The sequence below is a fragment of the Myxocyprinus asiaticus genome, chromosome 48 (genome assembly GCF_019703515.2).
Source record: "Myxocyprinus asiaticus isolate MX2 ecotype Aquarium Trade chromosome 48, UBuf_Myxa_2, whole genome shotgun sequence".
Classification (NCBI taxonomy): domain Eukaryota; kingdom Metazoa; phylum Chordata; class Actinopteri; order Cypriniformes; family Catostomidae; genus Myxocyprinus; species Myxocyprinus asiaticus.
The window spans coordinates 13,504,897-13,523,683 of NC_059391.1; the positions used below are offsets into that span (position 1 = coordinate 13,504,897).

Here is an 18,787-nt window from a genome sequence, read left to right on the forward strand (position 1 = left end):
GCTGTAGGTTAGGGATGTGCGCAAACCCCTAACCCTAATTATTAAACTTTAGCACATAATTCATCCCACACAATTTGTGGACAAAAGCAACCACCTAGCAATGCCCTAACAACCACAGAACAGCACACTTACAACCTCTCAGAACATTTTAGTGACCCCATAGCAACACCCTGACAACCACCCACAACACCCTAGCAGCATGTAATTCACATGGACAAGCTTGCACATTTTCTTCAGAAAATATACAAATCTAGTTTTTTATTTGTTAGGGATGGGCATCGAAAGAAATTTAATGATTCCAGTTCCGATTCCGCTTCCTTTTAACTATTCCAATTCCTTTACGGTTCCATTAACAATTGTTACTTTTGAGGAAGAAATATTTGGAAATAAATGCGATTTTATTGAATTTACTGTCCTCAGTAGCTTTTTGCCAAATGATGAGATCATTTCAGATTTCAACAGAGCAGATATAACAAATCAGAAATAAATTTAATACAATTCATACAAATCGGACAACACTGGTCGCGCTGTTTTTTACGCTGTAGATTCAAAAGAACCAGCTCATAAGAGTCATTTGTTTGGGAACCGCACTACACTGGTCGCGGTGTTTCTTTCGTGTTGCAGATAAAAAACAACCGCTCATAAGAGTCATCCATTCGGTAATCAGACAACACTGGATGCGCTGTGTTTTACGCTGCAGATTCAAAAGAACCGGCTCATAAGAATCATTTGTTTGGGAACCGCACTACACTGGTCGCATGTATGTTTCGTGTTGTAGATAAAAACAATGGCTCATAAAAGTCATCCATTCGGTAATCGGGCAACACTGGTCGCACAGTGTGTCATGCTATGGATTCAAAAGAACCGGCTCATAAGGGTCATTTGTTTGGGAACCGCACTACACCGGTCGCGCTTAATGTTTTGCGTTGTAAATAAAAAACAACGGCTCATAAAAGTCATTCATTCGGGAATCGGACAACACTGGTCACGCTGTGTTTCACGCTGTAGATTCAAAAGAACCGGTTCATGAGAGTCATTTGTTTGGGAACCGCACTACACTGGTCGCTGTGTTTGTTTTGTGTTGCAGATAAAAAACAACCGCTCATAAGAGTCATCCATTCGGTAATCGGACAACACTGGATGCGCTGTGTTTTACGCTGCAGATTCAAAAGAACCGGTTCATGAGAGTCATTTGTTTGGGAACCGCACTACACTGGTCGCGGTGTTTGTTTCGTGTTGCAGATAAAAAACAACCGCTCATAAGGGTCATCCATTCGGTAATTGGGCAACACTGGTCGCACAGTGTGTCTTGCTATGGATTCAAAAGAACCGGCTCATAAGGGTCATTTATTTGGGAACCGCACTACACTGGTCACACTGTATGTATCGCATCGTAGATAAAAAACAATGGCTTATAAGAGTCATTCATTTGGGAATTGGACAACACTGGTTGCTCTGTGTTTCGCGCAAAACAGCAGCTCATAAGAGTAATTAATTCGGGAATCGGACAACACTGGTCACGCAGTATGTCGCGCTATAGATTCAAAAGAACCGGCTCATAAGGGTCATTTGTTTGGGAACCACACTACACTGGTTCGTGTTGTAGATAAAAAACAATGGCTTATGAAAGTCACCCATTCGGTAATCGGGCAACTCTGGTTGCACAGTGTGTCATGCTATAGATTCAAAAGAACTGGCTCATTTATTTGGGAACCGCACTACACTGGTCACGCTGTATGTTTCACATTGTAAATAAAAAACAACAGCTCATACGAGCCATTCATTCAGGAATTGGACAACACTGGTCATGCTGTGTTTTCCGCTGTAGATTCAAAAGAGCCGGCTCATAAAAGTCATTTGTTTGAGAACCACACTACACTAGCATGCTGTTTGTTTTGCTGTTTGTTTTAAAAAAAAAAAAAAAGGCTCATAAGTGTCTTTTTTTTTTCTTAGATTCAGTAGAGAGGCAGTGCTGCTGATGAATAGCGCAGCAGGAAACACTGTCAATGTGTTTTACAACAGTGTTCTATCTACACTGGCAGAAAAACACGTTCAAGAACTGTTAAAAGCCCGTTCACACCAAGAACAATAAAAAATAATTCTTACTGTAAGAGAATAGCGGAGTCCACACCACAACAATAATGAAAACGACACCATGGAACGATATTGATAAAAACACTGACAGCCAATCAAAATTCATCCAACTTTATAGGGCTGGAGCCACAATGTGCACTCATCTTAAAATAACACATTCCAGTACCTGATCGCATTTATTACACAGACAAACAAAATGGAAACTCCTGCTCAAGAACCAGCATTTCGGCAATGGTTTTCTGCATTTTTCTTCATTATTAACGGAGATGAGATAATGAAAAGCTAACACAAGCTGGTAGCCCAGTATCCAGTGCTAATGTCGACAACAAGTCTTGTTTCCTTTGAAGTTGTATCCGTCTGTTTTTCTTTAAATGTAGAGCAGTAGCAGGTCATCTACATCCATTTTCTTGACTATGAACATAACTGCAGCACGCGCTTAGAATAAACAGAACATTATCATCCATTGGTGTGGACGCTAATATAGTTATCTTTATAGTTATCGTTATAGTTATCATTCTTGGTGTGAACGGGCCTTAACGGAACCGAAAGTCATGAAAATCATCCAGTTCTGGTGTTTAAAAAAAAATGGAACCTGTTCCGAATAAGAACCGGTTCTCATTTGCCACCCCTATTAGTTGTTGTGTTCTTTTAAACTGAAACTGAAATTACTATTTTTTAACACAACATTATTTTCTAACAAAAAAGCATCTGTTACAGTCATTATGATGTTGTCACACATAATAGACATGAAAAAAGTGTTTCAAACACACATATACACACACACAGTTCAACCAGTTACCCATACACACACACAACCCAATACACATTTCCGTTACACCTTCCAGCTTTCAAGAGAAATGCAGTTAATTGCCTGCCAAAAGAGTTTAATTTTGTGGCTTTACAATGAAATGCTTTTGTCTAAATGATCATCAGTTTATAATGATGTTCTCTCACTTAAGAATTGATTTGATCATTTTTTTGGACTGAAAATGGATAAATGACTGTCATTTGTACCAGAAGCATTATAGTGAATGTTGTGAATGGCTGTGTAATGTTGGTCTAGAATGCTAATGCATGAGGTGTCATACAAGGACAGCAGCCAAGAGCCTCTTAAGGTTTACAGCAGACTGCTGAGCCAACCTCTCTCTCAACATCATCATCTATAGTCTATTAAATCTGGGTCATTCTCAGGAAAAGGTGCCATTTGCAGTGAGAACAAATTTTTTATACAGTACAAAAGTTTTTGGCAAAATAGCACAAGCATGCTGACTGTAAACAATGTGGTTTGGTGCAATGATATTTGCTAGTTAGGACCATTATACAAGCTGTTATTTTTGCACTGATATTCAACTCTGTGACATTCAACCCCCAAACACTTAATGTAATTGGGTTAGCACAAAACATCTTTTAAGAGAAAAATGTCATCATAGGTAAGTTTTAATTTTTATTTTATTTTTTTATAATGTCTAATTGATTACAATGTCCACTGAAACGTAATGATACTACCGGAATTTACTCAGTTACCTATTCACAATTTATGTGTATAAATTCCAAATGTACTATTGTGGGATTGACAGCGCTTAAGGGTTAGAAACAATAAATAACTATAGGTACTCTGCAAGGCTGGAACCAAATTTTAGTATTGGGGGTAAAAGATTATGAAACAGCTGTTGAAAAACCCAATAGCAATAGGTGGTCTCCCAATGTATTTGGCTGTCACAACCCATGAGATGGGACGATATGAGATTTTCCCCCAAAACTGGCACCATTTCCTGAGAATGACAAATGTACCTCTTGAGGAGAGAAAGCATATCATGCTTTAAATGAGGCAAAGCAACTTATATCGGCCACTATAGCGCACAAAGTACATTGCAATTATCCATACTTCTCCAGGTTAGCTCTGCTCTGACTTCTCTGCTTCTTTATGTCAAAATTAGCTCACAGAGATTGATTATTCTTGTAGCGGTAACATTTAGATGTTATGAGCGATATGAAAAAGGGGTCAATGAGGAGGAGGGGCTATGGCATTCTGGGTAATGCTGATGAACAATGTCCCATCTGCATGCAGCCCGGACGCTATAATACCCCCTTTGTTGTGCCTACCTCCAATAACACCCAGATCTGGTTTGTTGTGACGGGTCAAAGACAAGAGAGCCAACGAGGCCAAGGAGAGAAAGAGGGAGAGACAGAGAGAGAGATAAACTAAAAATTAGAGAATAATTATGAACAGTAAGTATATAACATCATGCCCTGGACTAAACAACTTTGCTCTAAAACTTAGTGCCTTAGACCTAAATGAATTAGTTGAAGTACGCCTTGATATTTTAAGTAATGCTTTCCTTTCAAAATATAATTAATTTGTTAATTTTTTGTTTTTTTCTTTTAATATTTATACATTTTATTTTATTTTATTTACCACTGGCACTTCAGAGATTGCACTACAGTCACAGTGGTAAAATTGACAAAAATAACTAAATAAATAAATGGTCTATTTGTACCTGTCATTTCTGTTTTCATTTCCCTAAAAATATTATAAACACGTTATTCCATTTGTGTATGTACATTTGATGTCTTGATAATATATAGCCAATATTTATATTTTCAATAATAAAAAATGTCTTTTTTTAAGTAACAAAGAAAGCCAGAGCTGTAGCAACCATTATAATCTGGGGTGGGGGTCATGTCCCCCTTCTAGAAAAATGTTATGAAATGAAACATTATATTTACATTCTTTACAAAATTATACATTAGCCTATATTTTAAGTTTCGGCAGCCATGCAAGGAAATAGTAGGCATCCGCCTAAATCAACTGGTCGGTTCGCCAGTGAACAGAACCAGCGCACAAGCAGTACAGGCCAAGGAGGTACAGGCATCACCTACTGCTTTTCAGGAATACAGGGCAAACAATGTCAGGTAATGAAGGTTACTTTTACAACATGATTGTGTTGCTGATCATGAAAGTAATTATGTTACGTTTAACCGTTTAATGAAGAGTAGGCAAGGCAAGGCAAGATTATTTATAAAGCACATTTCATAAACAATGGCAATTCAAAGTGCTTTACATAAAAATTAAAAAGAAAATACAAGATATATATATTTCTAAAAAAGTAGCGCGTAATTTACTTTTGCATTAAAAGTCATTCAGTTGCGTGAGAGCACACACTCTCGCTCTCTCACACACACACGATATGCAACACGTGCAGGGAGACAGAGAGGGTGCGTGCGATCATGCAACTGACGGTGAGAAAATGACACTGACTCAAGCTTGGTTAAAAGAAAAATTGTCATGCTTGGTTTAAGTTGTGTTCTTTCTTGGTTTTTTTTGTTTTTTTTTGTGTGTTTTTTTATGTTCCGTCAATGTTTTTAAAAATCGGTGAATGACGGGAATATTTTTGTACGCAATCTCTCTCACGAACCCCCAGGGGGTTACAATCTCCGGGTTGAGCTGGTTTCGTCCCGTGTTCTTTCAGGTACGAACAAGTAGGCTCACTGGGGGGAATGCGTATTTGCGCAGCCCCCAGGGCCAGCTGTGTGCCAGCGCGTTTGTACAGAGGGGAGCTCCCGTCAGGGCATACCAGAGCGAGCAGTGGGAGGATTCCCGGAAGGCGAACAGGTCTACCTGTGCCTTGCCGAATCTACTCCAAATCAGCTGGACCACCTGGGGGTGGAGTTTCCACTCTCCCCTGAGTGTCACCTGCCGCGACAGAGCATCTGCTGTGGCGTTGAGGTCCCTCGAAGCACTTACCTTGCTCCGTGCGCCCGGCGTAAGGCGGGACGGCGACTTAGGAGGAGGGCCTCTCGGGCCGTCCTCGAGACTCGTCACCACCGGCCAGCCAGGGGTGTGGTTTGTGTGATGCAGTGGGGCACGCGAAGGTGAGGGGGCGTGTTCATGAGGCCCAAGTTCATGAGGCCCAGGGCCGTGGGGTCGGCAACCGTGAGCACTGGCGGTGTGACCCGAGGAGAGAGGAAACTGGTCTTTTTTTGACAATGGTGCGGCGAACAGAAAAGAAAAAGGGAACAAAAGATTTTCCTCCCGTCCCTCCACCGGGGGATGGAGTGGTCTGGCTACCAGCATCGGAGTTCCCGCAGACGTCTCGATCCTCGGGTGTCCCATCTCAGGGGCGCTTGGGAGCCCTCCTGGGAGTCTTCGCGGCCGGCCGAGGGGTGTCCCTCTCCTGCAGGGGGCTCTACGCCAGGGCCGAGGGCTGGGCTCGTGCTGGGGCGGAGCCGGTTGAGTTTGTGTCGCCGCAGGGGGACGCCCTCAGTGAACAGATAGGGTGTGCACTCTTGAGCCGCATTGGGACAAGATGTGCTGAATGGCCTCCATCTGTTGCTTCACCGCCGAGAACTTCTGGTCGAAGTCCTCGACGGTGTCGCCAAAGAGGCCAATCTGGTAGAAGGGCGCATTAAGGAACCGCGCCTTGTCCGCGTCCATCATCTCAACCAGGTTCAGCCACAGGTGGCACTCCTGGACCACAAGTGTGGACATCATCTGCCCGAGTGCACGCACTGTGACCTTAGTCGCATGGAGGGCGAGATCGGTCACTGAGCACAGCTCTTTTAGCACACCGGGATCAGAACTACCCTCGTGTAGCTCTTTCAAAACCTTGGCCTGATGGACCTGTAAGATGGCCATGGCGTGCAGGGCAGAGGCGGCCTGACCGGCCGCACTGTAGGCTTTAGTCGCCAGAGACGACGTCATCCTACAGGCTTGGGAAGGGAGTGCCGGGCGACTCTGCCAGGTGGTGGCGCTCAGCGGGCACAGGTGTGCCGCGATCGCCTTATCCACCTGGGGAATCATGGCATAACCCTCGGCCACCCCACCGTCGAGGGTAGTGAGAGCAGATGAACTGAAGGATCAGGTTCAGGCAGCGAAAGGTGCCCTCCACGATCGCGTCAGCTCGTCATGCACTTCCGGGAAGAAGGGGACTGGAGGGGGGCGTGGCCACGAGCGGCACGCCGAACCCAGAAACCAGTCGTCAAGCAGTCGCAGCGGCCCAGGCAAGCATGGCGGTCAGCTCCATGCCGGCCTCAGACTGGGCTGCCACACCCGAAGGCGGCAGCCCAGTCGAGTACTCAGCGTCCGACATCACCAAGGCGCTCTCCGATGCAGCGATCGACATCTCATCTGGCTCACGAGCTCCAAAAGAGACATTAGGCTGGCACTGAGGCGAGCTGCCTGTCTCATCCCAGAACTGGACGGGCACAAACGAGTGTACCGGGGAGTGGGCGATCCATGGGGGTTTACCCGGCGGAACCGTACCCATTAAAGCCCCCGAATCGCCTTCAGCGTCAACCAGGGCGGCCTAATACCCGTGGGTAGAAGGACCAGCAGGGGGGACAGCTGAAGTGGCTTTCCCTCGAAAGAAGGAAAGCCGCGACCACAACGTTGCCATGGTCATGTTCTCATAATGAGAACATGAACCATCCGCGAACGCCTCCTCAACATGATTTGGGCCCATGAGGCAGTGATCATGGCCATCAGAGGCGGAGAGGTAACGACCGCATCCAGGAACTGCACAGAGATGGAAGGGCATCTTTAAAAAGATGTTCAACGTCACTGTGCCTGCTCTAATAGAGGAAATATACTCTTTAGAGGAAATCAACTCTTTTAAAGCGCTGTTGAAGCGCCCAGGGGCGTAGCCTGCAGTGGAGTGCAGAGTGGAGAGAAAGCCGCTGGAATGTGCCGTATATCCAACAGCACACGCTTCTGAAGTAATGAAATACAACCGCTCGGCTCCGAAGAAAAAATCTGAATGAATCCGCATTCCAGCCTCCCTTTTGTACCCGTATGTCGGGGGGAGTGGCAAGCAAATTCTACTCGCCAATTCTCATTGGCCTTTTCTCAAAGATCTGAAGGTGTCTCGGGCTCTCAAGATCGACCCCCTAGTGTCACTACATCGACACAACGTCGAGTGAGTGACAGAAGGGGAACAAAATAATTTTTTGCGAAATGTAACCGAAAGTCCCTTACATTCCTTTTAAATGCTTGTAACTGGTTAATAGCATTATTATTTTGTTCCAATAATTTTTTCATGAAACTAAAGAACAATTTTTTATTAGAGTATTTTTTTCAGAAATAACATCACTTCCTGTTGCCTGAAAAAATTAGGCTTCTCTTTTTAGTTGAACATGATAAGCATGTGTTTTGATTCTGAAGGAAACCGCAGCATCACGCATTTCTTTGCCTACTTTCACGTTGTGGATGTAACTTTCTGTGCCATGCTGAAGACCTTTTTGACAACTATATAGCCTATAATTACACCATATAAATGCATGGAGGTTTATCAACTGATTTTAGATGGCCAGTTGTAAATTTGAAATGTTTCAATTATTTTTGTGGGTATATTTAATATGAAGGACACTTTTATTGAAAAGACATTCTTTGTATAGGCAACTATAATACTATACTTGTTATGATTTCTATGCTGATCCCCCCACATGGGAAATATTTTTCAGATTTAATTTTATTATTTTAAAAAGAACATTATCAACCATTCTTTTATTTCATTCTAACCAGTTATTTGGAAAGGAGGCAGCGGAACAGCGAATCCAGAATAAAAAATACTATTTCTGCTTAAAAATGCAGAATCCCTGGTTATGTCATACATTAATCTTCAAGATGTAATGCTCTAACCCAAGATGTTTAGCGTTGTTTAGTGATTTCCAAAATGAGGTATCGAAGGAGGCAGTATACTGTAAATAAGATGCCTATACCTCTCTGTACAGCTTTTGTGTTATAACTAAACAAATAGACTAACTAAACAAAAATAAGAACCCAAACACACCCTTAAAAACTTTTAAATGCACTGTTTGGGCAGGATCAGAAAGGACCCATTATTTAGGACATGTTAACCCTGAAAGCCCATTTAGGGGATAAGGATGAGTTTAATCTGTGACTTTAAGCCCTGCATGCTTAGACAAGATCATCCCTAAACTGGCATGAGGGAAGATGCCACCAGTGTTTCAGTTTCAAATGTGAATCTTTCTAAATTCTGACTGGCCTTTATACAGGCTGAATTCTAACCTCTGATAGAATCATTAAGAAAAGATAATAGTGAGTAGTGGTCGACCGATATGGTTTTTTTTAATGGCCGATGCCGATATCCAGAGAGCAGGGTGGCCGATAGACCGATACAATGCAGATATATCACACAATTTAATATAGTAAATAACAAACATTAAATTGCTAAAAAAATAAAATAATAATAAACTCTTATTTAGCACTATATTTACTCAATTTCACAAATAATATAATATTATTATAATTAATAATATTGTATTTTAAATGGTAGATAGCAGTTTCTTCTGATTTCTGTTTAGTCATCAAATTTTAGTCAGCTATTTGCACTTGAAGAAATTGTTAATATATTAGGAAGAAGGAAATAACAGTACACACAGTAGTCCACCAACCATGGTTGGCATGTGCGCATTAACAGTCACATTTACTCAAAAAATACAGAATCAAACCAATTGTACATACAGAGATATTGAATAAGATATTTACTTATAGCACACATGATGTGCTTTTACCTTGAGCTGCATCCGAAAACATAGGCAGCTGACTTGCTACCTTGCTGCCTAATCGGTTAATGGCTTAACTGACAGCTGTTTTGAATGAATAGAACTCTTAAGGAAACTGATCTCCAAACAGTTTGAAAAGCACCTTATTTTCATCCTACCTCTGTATACAGCCTCCGGAGGCAGGCTGATATTTATTGATATTTGCCTTTTATCATTAGAAAAGTTACAGGGAACTGTTGAGGAGGGACTGTTAGAATACGTGCTTCAGAGGAAGATTTATGAGCATTCCACAGGATGCTGGATCTGCTGAAGTTGTGTGAGGTTGGTTTATTACACCTGTTTAAATGAGACATGCACATATTTGCAGATGGTATATGATTCTAGTTTTATTGATATTTGCCTTTTTATCATTAGACAAGACAGTTAAAAGCTAGAGGGAACTATTGAGGAGAGAGAGGGAGAATGATACAGGCGAGCACTTTAACATTATGAGCTCAAACGCGTCTACGGCTCTGATATGCGGACCGTTTAAATGAGACTATGTTGCACACTGGTCTATTATTGTAGTAACATGATGGCATATAACAACAAAACAAACTGTGACTGGTCGTTTACATGTCTCAGAGGCTTCACATGCAAGCAGGCGTTTTTCGGCACCCTAAAGAAAAAAAAACGGCAAACGAGAACATTTATCAGCCAATGCGATAATGAAAAAATTCTGAATTTATCGCCTCGGCGATATATCGGTCGACCACTAATAGCGAGCACCACGTTTTCGATAATAACACCACTGAAGTATGCAACACAACAAAATATTGTTCAAATACTCACCCGCATACGACCAGTCTATATTCTCAGAGAGCTTCTTCTGTGATCTGAATCCATATGCTTCTGATATATCCGCTGAAAAAATAACAGAAAACATCCGTCAGTTTATTTCATCTTGATCAAATAACAAAATATTTACTCTGTAACTGTGTAAATATGTAGCTATGCATTGAATAAGGAATATACAGTACTCGCTGATTTGATGAAAAAGTAAAACTGAGGAACTGAGAGAGGCAGTCTTTCTTACAGATAATATATTATGCAACTATATTTTAAACATTGAAGGCTTATGTTCAGGGTTTCCACACTCTTTGACTTTTCTGTGACCTTTCCAGCTGTTTGTAATAAGGATTTTTAAATATCATTCAAATTCAAAATGACATGCTAATGAATCATTCAGAATGATTTGTGAACCGGATAGACCAAAAAGAACAGACTCAACAGAATGATTCGCTCACAAATCGAACGTCACTAGCTTTCAAGGAAGTTTTATTTCACCCAACACTGTAAACCCTAATGCTCAAAAATTTTTTAACACATTTACATTTTCCCTACTCAATGCAATTAATTATTTTGAGTCTAAATAATGAATTACATTGAGTAGGGAAAATTTTAATCATACAATTTATTTCAAATAAATTAACCTTGATGGGTATTTAGAACGTTCTTTTTCTTTTGAGTTTACTTTTTTCAATTTGCAATGCCCAATTCCCAATGCGCTTTAAGTCCTAGTGGTGGTGTAGTGACTCAATCCGGGTGGTGGAGGACGAATCTCAGTTGGCTCTGCATCTGAGAGTGTCAATCTGCGCATCTTATCACGTGGCTTGTTGAGCGCGTTACCGCTGAGACATAACGCGTGTGGAGGCTTCATGCTATTCTCTGCAGCATCCACGTACAACTCACCACGCGTCCCACCGAGAGCAAACCACATTATAGCGACCACGAGGAGGTTACACCATATGACTCTACCCTCCCTAGCAACCGGGCCAATTTGGTTGCTTAGGAGACCTGGCTGGAGTCACTCAGCACACCCTGGATTCGAACTCGCGACTCCAGGGGTGGTAGTCAGCATCAATACTTGCTGAGCAACCCAGGCCCCGAGTTTACATCTTTTAAGAAACCTGAATTGTTTTATTATTTTGAGTTTAATGAACTTGTCTCTTAAATTTACAGGAAATTAAACAGTCGAATTGAACTTAAAGATGTCCAGCCTCTACATCTGCACAGAGTTGGTGAAACTATACAAATTTCTCAAAAACTTCGATTTGCTATAAAAATGATGTAGGCTCTTGGGCATTGCTTGTTCCTCCTTTTTTTCAGGCTTTATATAATCTATTTGCGTTGGGACAAAAAGCACAGGGCATTTCTAATTCCCAGCATACTTTGCACGGCACTCTACAGGAAAAGTAAATGTCAAAATTAAGTCTTATAATATTTTTGTGCAAGATGAATATAAATGTTTCGTTGTATTATTAAGAAGAGTTTCTGTTATTTTGGAGTTTTGGGGTTTACCAATATTACCATTCTATTGTCTTTATTCTGCACATTTACACTTTTATACACTCATCTTAGTATAAGTGTCATCATAAATCACAATAACAGAGTGTAATTGCCGCATATTAAGGCCGCATGTAGCGTGTTAGCGCATTAGCATCATTAATTCAGAATTTAAACTAGAGAAATTAAACTACTGCATCTATATTACTTTAAATTAGAGCTGGGCGATATGTCTTAAAAATTATATCTTGATATTTTTCAGCCTGTTGACGATATTCGATATATATCTCGATAATTATGTATTTGCTCTGATATGGCTCAAATGTGTTTTGTTTTTTTAATCAGAGGAACCATCATTTCATCCTCACAGCCATTGTAGCCAAATAGATTCAATATTTTAAAGACATTAAATAAAAATCTATTTAAAAAATCATTTGTTTTTCATTAAATAAACACAAGGGAGAATGAAATTCAATCATTTCATCCAAGTAACAAATCACATATCTCTGCACCAGAACATCGTAGAGATTTCCGGTTCCATTAATTTGACTCAGGGTAGCAAGGAGCCTTTTGAGTATCACCTTGGTAACTGCCTAGCAGCCAGATGGGGTTGTCCTAGCATCCAAGTAACAAATCACATATCTCTGCACCAGAAAAACTTAGAAACTTCTGGTTTAATTCACTGGACTCAGGGTAGCAAGGAGCCTTTTGAGTATCACCTTTGTAACTGCCTAGCAACCAGATGGTGTTACCCTAGCAACCAAGTAACAAATCACATATCTCTGCACCAGAACATCATAGAAACTTCTGGTTTCATTCATTTGACTAAGGGTAGCAAGGAGCCTTTTGAGTATCACCTCGGTAACTGCCTACCAACCAAATGAGCTCACCCTAGCAACCAAGTAGAAAAACACATCTTTCTATCTATCTATCTGTCAATCTATCTATCTATCTGTCTGTCTGTCTGTCTGTCTATCTATCTATCTCTGTCTGTCTGTCTGTCTATAAAATTTCAGACTAGGCTTTTTCGAGCCAACCTAAAGTTTGTCCACAAACTTTTCAATCTAGTTCAATTTGGTTTTCTCTACTTTAAGTGTTTAAGTGTAATAACTGTTTTCAATACAAATAAATGTTAGCAATTCACAATTAATGTAATTTTAATGTAATTTTGGTAACTTTATAAAAAGGTTCCATTCGTTAACATTAATTAATGCATTAGGTATCATGAACATACAATGAACAATATATTTTTACAGCCTTTATTAGTTAGTTAATAAAATTACAATTGTTCATTGTTAGTTCATGTTAGTTCATAGTGCATTAACTAATGTTAATTAATCCAACTTTTGATTTTAAAAATGTAATAGTATGTGTTGTAACTAAAATTAAGTTCATTAGTTCATGTTAACTACAGTAATGTTGTTAAATAATGTTAACAAATGGAACATTTTTGTAAAGTGTTACCGTAATTTTACTGTGTGGGGCATAAACATATAACTGCACAATATAACTTGCAAAAGTGTGGCAAAAGGCACTTTAAAAAAAATCAGTATCGGTATCGGCCGATCGTAGTGTTAAAAAATCGGAGATCAAATTTCCTGTTCGGTGTACCACTACTTTCTTTCAACAACAAAAAAAAGAAGCTGAATCATGCTGTGACCTGATGTCAAGTGAGCTCTACCATTTAAGGATGCTTTCCTATGAAAGACATTCCTTTGGATTTTATCCAATATTATTTGAAACACAGCAATCAAGTTATAATCCTTCACAGAATCCGGTTAGGTAAGAGGCAATGCCAATATCAAATGGCATAATCATTTTATGAAAACAATTATGTGTCTGATTTTAAGCACAATATGGAAATCACATAGAATGTTAGTTTAGGAGGAGTTTAACAGAAAGTTCACCACAAAATCTCTATTATTCCCTTTGGTCTTTTGCCTGGTGGTTTCATTCACATGTTCTTTCTCATAGTCACTCTTTGCTTTTAGAAAAGTTAGGTCCCCTGCTGGTCAGCAAGCATTTCAGTCAATAGTTTTTGCCCTTTTAACTTCTAAACTTACTTCCTCCAATCACATGCTACATAGGAGACAATACAACAAATCAATCCTTGTCAAAATGCTGTTTGGTCAAAATTTCCTCTTTTACTACATGAATCCCATTTGATTTTTAAAATAATGACTTTATTCCCCACTAAATATTTAACATCATAGGATTTATAAATTGTTAAAAAAAACTACTCTCTAACAATAAGTCTATTGTTTTTGCATTAAAATGACAGAATTTTCATACAATTCTGTCATAATTTACTCTAAAAAACTAAAATGGCTTCTTGTTATGCAGAACACAAAAGCAGTAACTTTAATGAATACTGCAGTCCGTCTATTCAAGACAATGGCAGTGGATAGTCTCACTTTAAAGCTTAAAAATGGCCCAAAAGTATCATAAAAGCAGTCCAAGTGACTCATGTGTCTTATTCCAAGTCTTCTGATGGCATCTGATTGGTGAGAAAAACACGAAATTGAACTCATTTTTTAGTGAAAATCTTAACGTCAGTTGCACGTTCATGAGCGCTATGAGAGAAGCTCATTCATTTTACAGAAATAAACTGTAAAAGGCTTCCAGGCGATGCTCTAATTACCACATAATTAGCCTGCAAGCCTACTGCACTGTTTCCATGTGGGTCAGACCTCTGATCCATAACTGTCAACTCCGCCACTCTATCTGTGCCATTTCAGCCTCACCACTTTAACCGTAAATCGAGAAACAAAAATAGAACTGATCTGAAGACAGAGAGACAGTCCTAGGAAAGCAGTGATCTGTTACATTGTGATGTTATAAAATTACAGTAAATTAAATTTTATAAAAAGTTAAAGACTCAAAGACACTTCTGTGACAATTCTTTCTTCAATGCTCTCTGTATGTTTATAGGACTGATAAGAAACCCTATTAAGCTGTCAACAGGTTAAACTAAATGGAACAATGCCGCCATTCCTTTTAAGCCAACTTTGTCTCATGAACCAGCAGACAACTGCCAAACCACACCATGGTAATGCTTTTAAAAGATAAAAGAAACCTCCCTAAAGAGGGCCCCTGTCCCTTGGGTAAAAGAACACAATATAAGCAACAATGGCTTTGACATGAAACACCTTTACACCTTTAGCTAGGATGCCTTACACTGAACGGGTTTGCTAATAGAAACTGCCTGCCTATTCACTATAGCAATAGAATTATGGTCTTGGGTCATCTTTCTGTTCGCTTTGTGTGTCTGCCTACACATCGGGTTTGGGTCCTTTTAAGACCGCCTGTGCACCTGGTCATACATGCTAATTATAGCTCTACCACCCAGGGTTTAGCTTTCCCGAGCAAATTTGCCACGCTTTTGAAAAATTCAGAACAATAAAGTGTATTTTGTTTCCATAGATTACACTTCCTAAAATTACCATGGAAACCATATGTAGTTTCTGACAAAACTCCATAGTTACCACTGTTACGACTGCAAAACAACACAAGCCTTCAGAATATTTTTAGCTATCTCTCAAATACAGTAGCTAAAAAAATCTCTCAAACACAATGCACTCAGCTATCTAGTGTATGCATTTTCAAAGTGCAGTATCATCTCAGATGGAATGCTAAATGTTTTTTACTACACAGAAGCATTTGCTGTATTTCAGTTGAAGAAAGTGATGTTCCAAACAGATGCCATGTGCTGTCGCTAGCTTTAGCACATTAGCCAACCCCAGTTCAACACTTATAACTCAAATAATGTCCATATTCATACAGCATGGTGTGATGATAAAGCTTTCAACGCACAGGTTCTGTCTTACCAGAAGTTTAATTCTGTGAATGAGGGTGGGTGATTGCCGGGGCATTGTGTTCCATTTGCAAAGGTTTACTGAGTTGTTTTTAGCATGTTGTTATGGGGTTTCTAGATGGTTCTGAGTGGTTGCTAGGTGGTTGCTTACTAGCCCAAGTAAAAAAGACCCTACCCTGAAGTCTCTATGACATTTTGGTCCATATACATGGCTTGTGTACCTCCATCAATGTACAGGTGCATCTCAATAAATTAGAATGTCGTGGAAAAGTTCATTTATTTCAGTAATTCAACTCAAATTGTGAAACTCGTGTATTAAATAAATTCAGTGCACACAGACTGAAGTAGTTTAAGTCTTTGGTTCTTTTAATTGTGATGATTTTGGCTCACATTTAACAAAAACCCACCAATTCACTTCTCAAAAAATACATAAGACCAATAAAAAAAAAACATTTTTAGTGAATTGTTGGCATTCTGGAAAGTATGTTCATTTACTGTATATGTACTCAATACTTGGTAGGGGCTCCTTTTGCTTTAATTACTGCCTCAATTCGGCGTGGCATGGAGGTGATCAGTTTGTGGCACTGCTGAGGTGGTATGGAAGCCCAGGTTTCTTTGACAGTGGCCTTCAGCTCATCTGCATTTTTTGGTCTCTTGTTTCTCATTTTCCTCTTGACAATACCCCATAGATTCTCTATGGGGTTCAGGTCTGGTGAATTTGCTGGCCAGTCAAGCACACCAACACCATGGTCATTTAACCAACTTTTGGTGCTTTTGGCAGTGTGGGCATTTGCCAAATCCTGCTGGAAAATGAAATCAGCATCTTTAAAAAGCTGGTCAGCAGAAGGAAGCATGAAGTACTCCAAAATTTCTTGGTAAACGGGTGCAGTGACTTTGGTTTTCAAAAAACACAATGGACCAACACCAGCAGATGACATTGCACCCCAAATCATCACAGACTGTGGAAACTTAACATTGGACTTCAAGCAACTTGGGCTATGAGCTTCTCCACCCTTCCTCCAGACTCTAGGACCTTGGTTTCCAAATGAAATACAAAACTTGCTCTCATCTGAAAAGAGGACTTTGGAACACTGGGCAACAGTCCAGTTCTTCTTCTCCTTAGCCCAGGTAAGACGCCTCTGACGTTGTCTGTGGTTCAGGAGTGGCTTAACAAGAGGAATACGACAACTGTAGCCAAATTCCTTGACATGTCTCTGTGTGGTGGCTCTTGATGCCTTGACCCCAGCCTCAGTCCATTCCTTGTGAAGTTCACCCAAATTCTTGAATCGATTTTGCTTGACAATCGTAAGGCTGCGGTTCTCTCGGTTGGTTGTGCATCTTTTTCTTCCACACTTTTTCCTTCCACTCAACTTTCTGTTACCATGCTTGGATACAGCACTCTGTGAACAGCCAGCTTCTTTGGCAATGAATATTTGTGGCTTACCCTCCTTGTGAAGGGTGTCAATGATTGTCTTCTGGACAACTGTCAGATCAGCAGTCTTCCCCATGATTGTGTAGCCTAGTGAACCAAACTGAGAGACCATTTTGAAGGCTCAGGAAACCTTTGCAGGTGTTTTGAGTTGATTAGCTGATTGGCATGTCACCATATTCTAATTTTTTGAGATAGTGAATTGGTGGGTTTTTGTTAAATGTGAGCCAAAATCATCACAATTAAAAGAACCAAAGACTTAAACTACTTCAGTCTGTGTGCATTGAATTTATTTAATACACGAGTTTCACAATTTGAGTTGAATTACTGAAATAAATGAACTTTCCCACGACATTCTAATTTATTGAGATGCACCTGTAAGTCTATTAGGTTTTTATTTTTTACAATATTTTTTTAAAGTCTGATACTGCTTAAAAAAAGTAAGAACACATCTCTTCTCAATAAGATACATGATTTGAGGTATAATTCATATCTATAGCACAAACAGTATGATGAGTTAAACATGTTGAAGATTAATACTTTGGTGTTTTAAAAATCCTACCCTAAATTTCAACAATAGTAATAGTGATACTTGCCTTGGCAAATGTATCTAATAACTAGCTATGTATTTTAATTATGGTTATCATGGTAATTCTTTGTAAGGATAGATTTTGAAGTGAAAGCAAAAGTTAAAGGTGCACTCAGTAACTTTTTGCTTGTGTCATCTTGGACTTACAGTGACACCTAGTGGTGAGGATGCAGCATCATTCAAAATCAATAATTTTCAGTTATAGATGCCATTGTAGGAATTCACTATTCAAAGTCAGCCATGATTAATTTAATCCAAGAGTTAAAGTGTCCAATAACAGAACAGTTACTGAGATTGAGTTGTATTCAGTTGGTCATGTGATTCTAAAATGGCAGGCACCCCTCCCCATGTAGAATAAAATGATATGACAAGGGTCCACATCTCATGTGAGTGCTCATTTTTTTATACATATGTTTCAAAATGACAATACATTTCTTTAGGAGTAAAACTTTTTTAATGGGGAAAAAATTACTGAGTGCACCTATAAATATATTCTATATGCTTTAAGTATTGCTGAAGGAAATATAACTGCATCATCTGCAAGAAGAAAAACCATTAAAGGAATGTTCCAGGTTCAATAAAAGCTAAGCTCAATTGACAGATTTGTGGCATAATGTTGATTACCACACAAAATAATTTGGACTCATCCTTTGTTCATTAAAAACAAAAAAGCAAAGTGTTACATGTTGGTACTTGGAAACATTACAATACACACTGTTTCAAAAGTATAGCCATAAGATGTAAACACTAGGCTATACAGTATGTGTCAAAATGATTCTGGGCTCCAGACTGCAACTGAATGGTTACTAACTTGCCTTCTATCTCCGTTCATGCGCTGCCATTTTCTGTTAAGCAAATGGCAAATGCATCAAAAGCGAAACGATGCAGCGCTATCCACTACCCGGATCCATGAATGAACAGAGCAACGCGAGCACAGAGCAGGTAGGTTTACTCCTGGACTGGTCTTAAGTACTCAACTGTGCAGCGTAAATCATTATAGCACTGCAAGAAC

General features: G+C 39.7%; 1 protein-coding gene across 5 annotated transcripts in view; it reads right to left on the bottom strand.

The window, feature by feature from the left end:
* Positions 1–18,787, bottom strand: part of LOC127437732 (receptor-type tyrosine-protein phosphatase zeta-like) — an 87,350-nt gene that overhangs the window by 41,259 nt on the left and 27,304 nt on the right. For 4 of the 5 annotated variants that reach the window (XM_051692843.1, XM_051692841.1, XM_051692846.1 and 1 more), the window contains exons 2-3: positions 10,450–10,521; positions 4,198–4,215 (exon numbers count right to left, since the gene is read on the bottom strand). In XM_051692843.1, coding sequence (XP_051548803.1) covers positions 4,198–4,215; positions 10,450–10,521 — 90 coding nt within the window. The remainder of the gene's footprint in view (positions 1–4,197; positions 4,216–10,449; positions 10,522–18,787) is intronic. The other variant, XM_051692842.1, reaches the window with a different exon arrangement.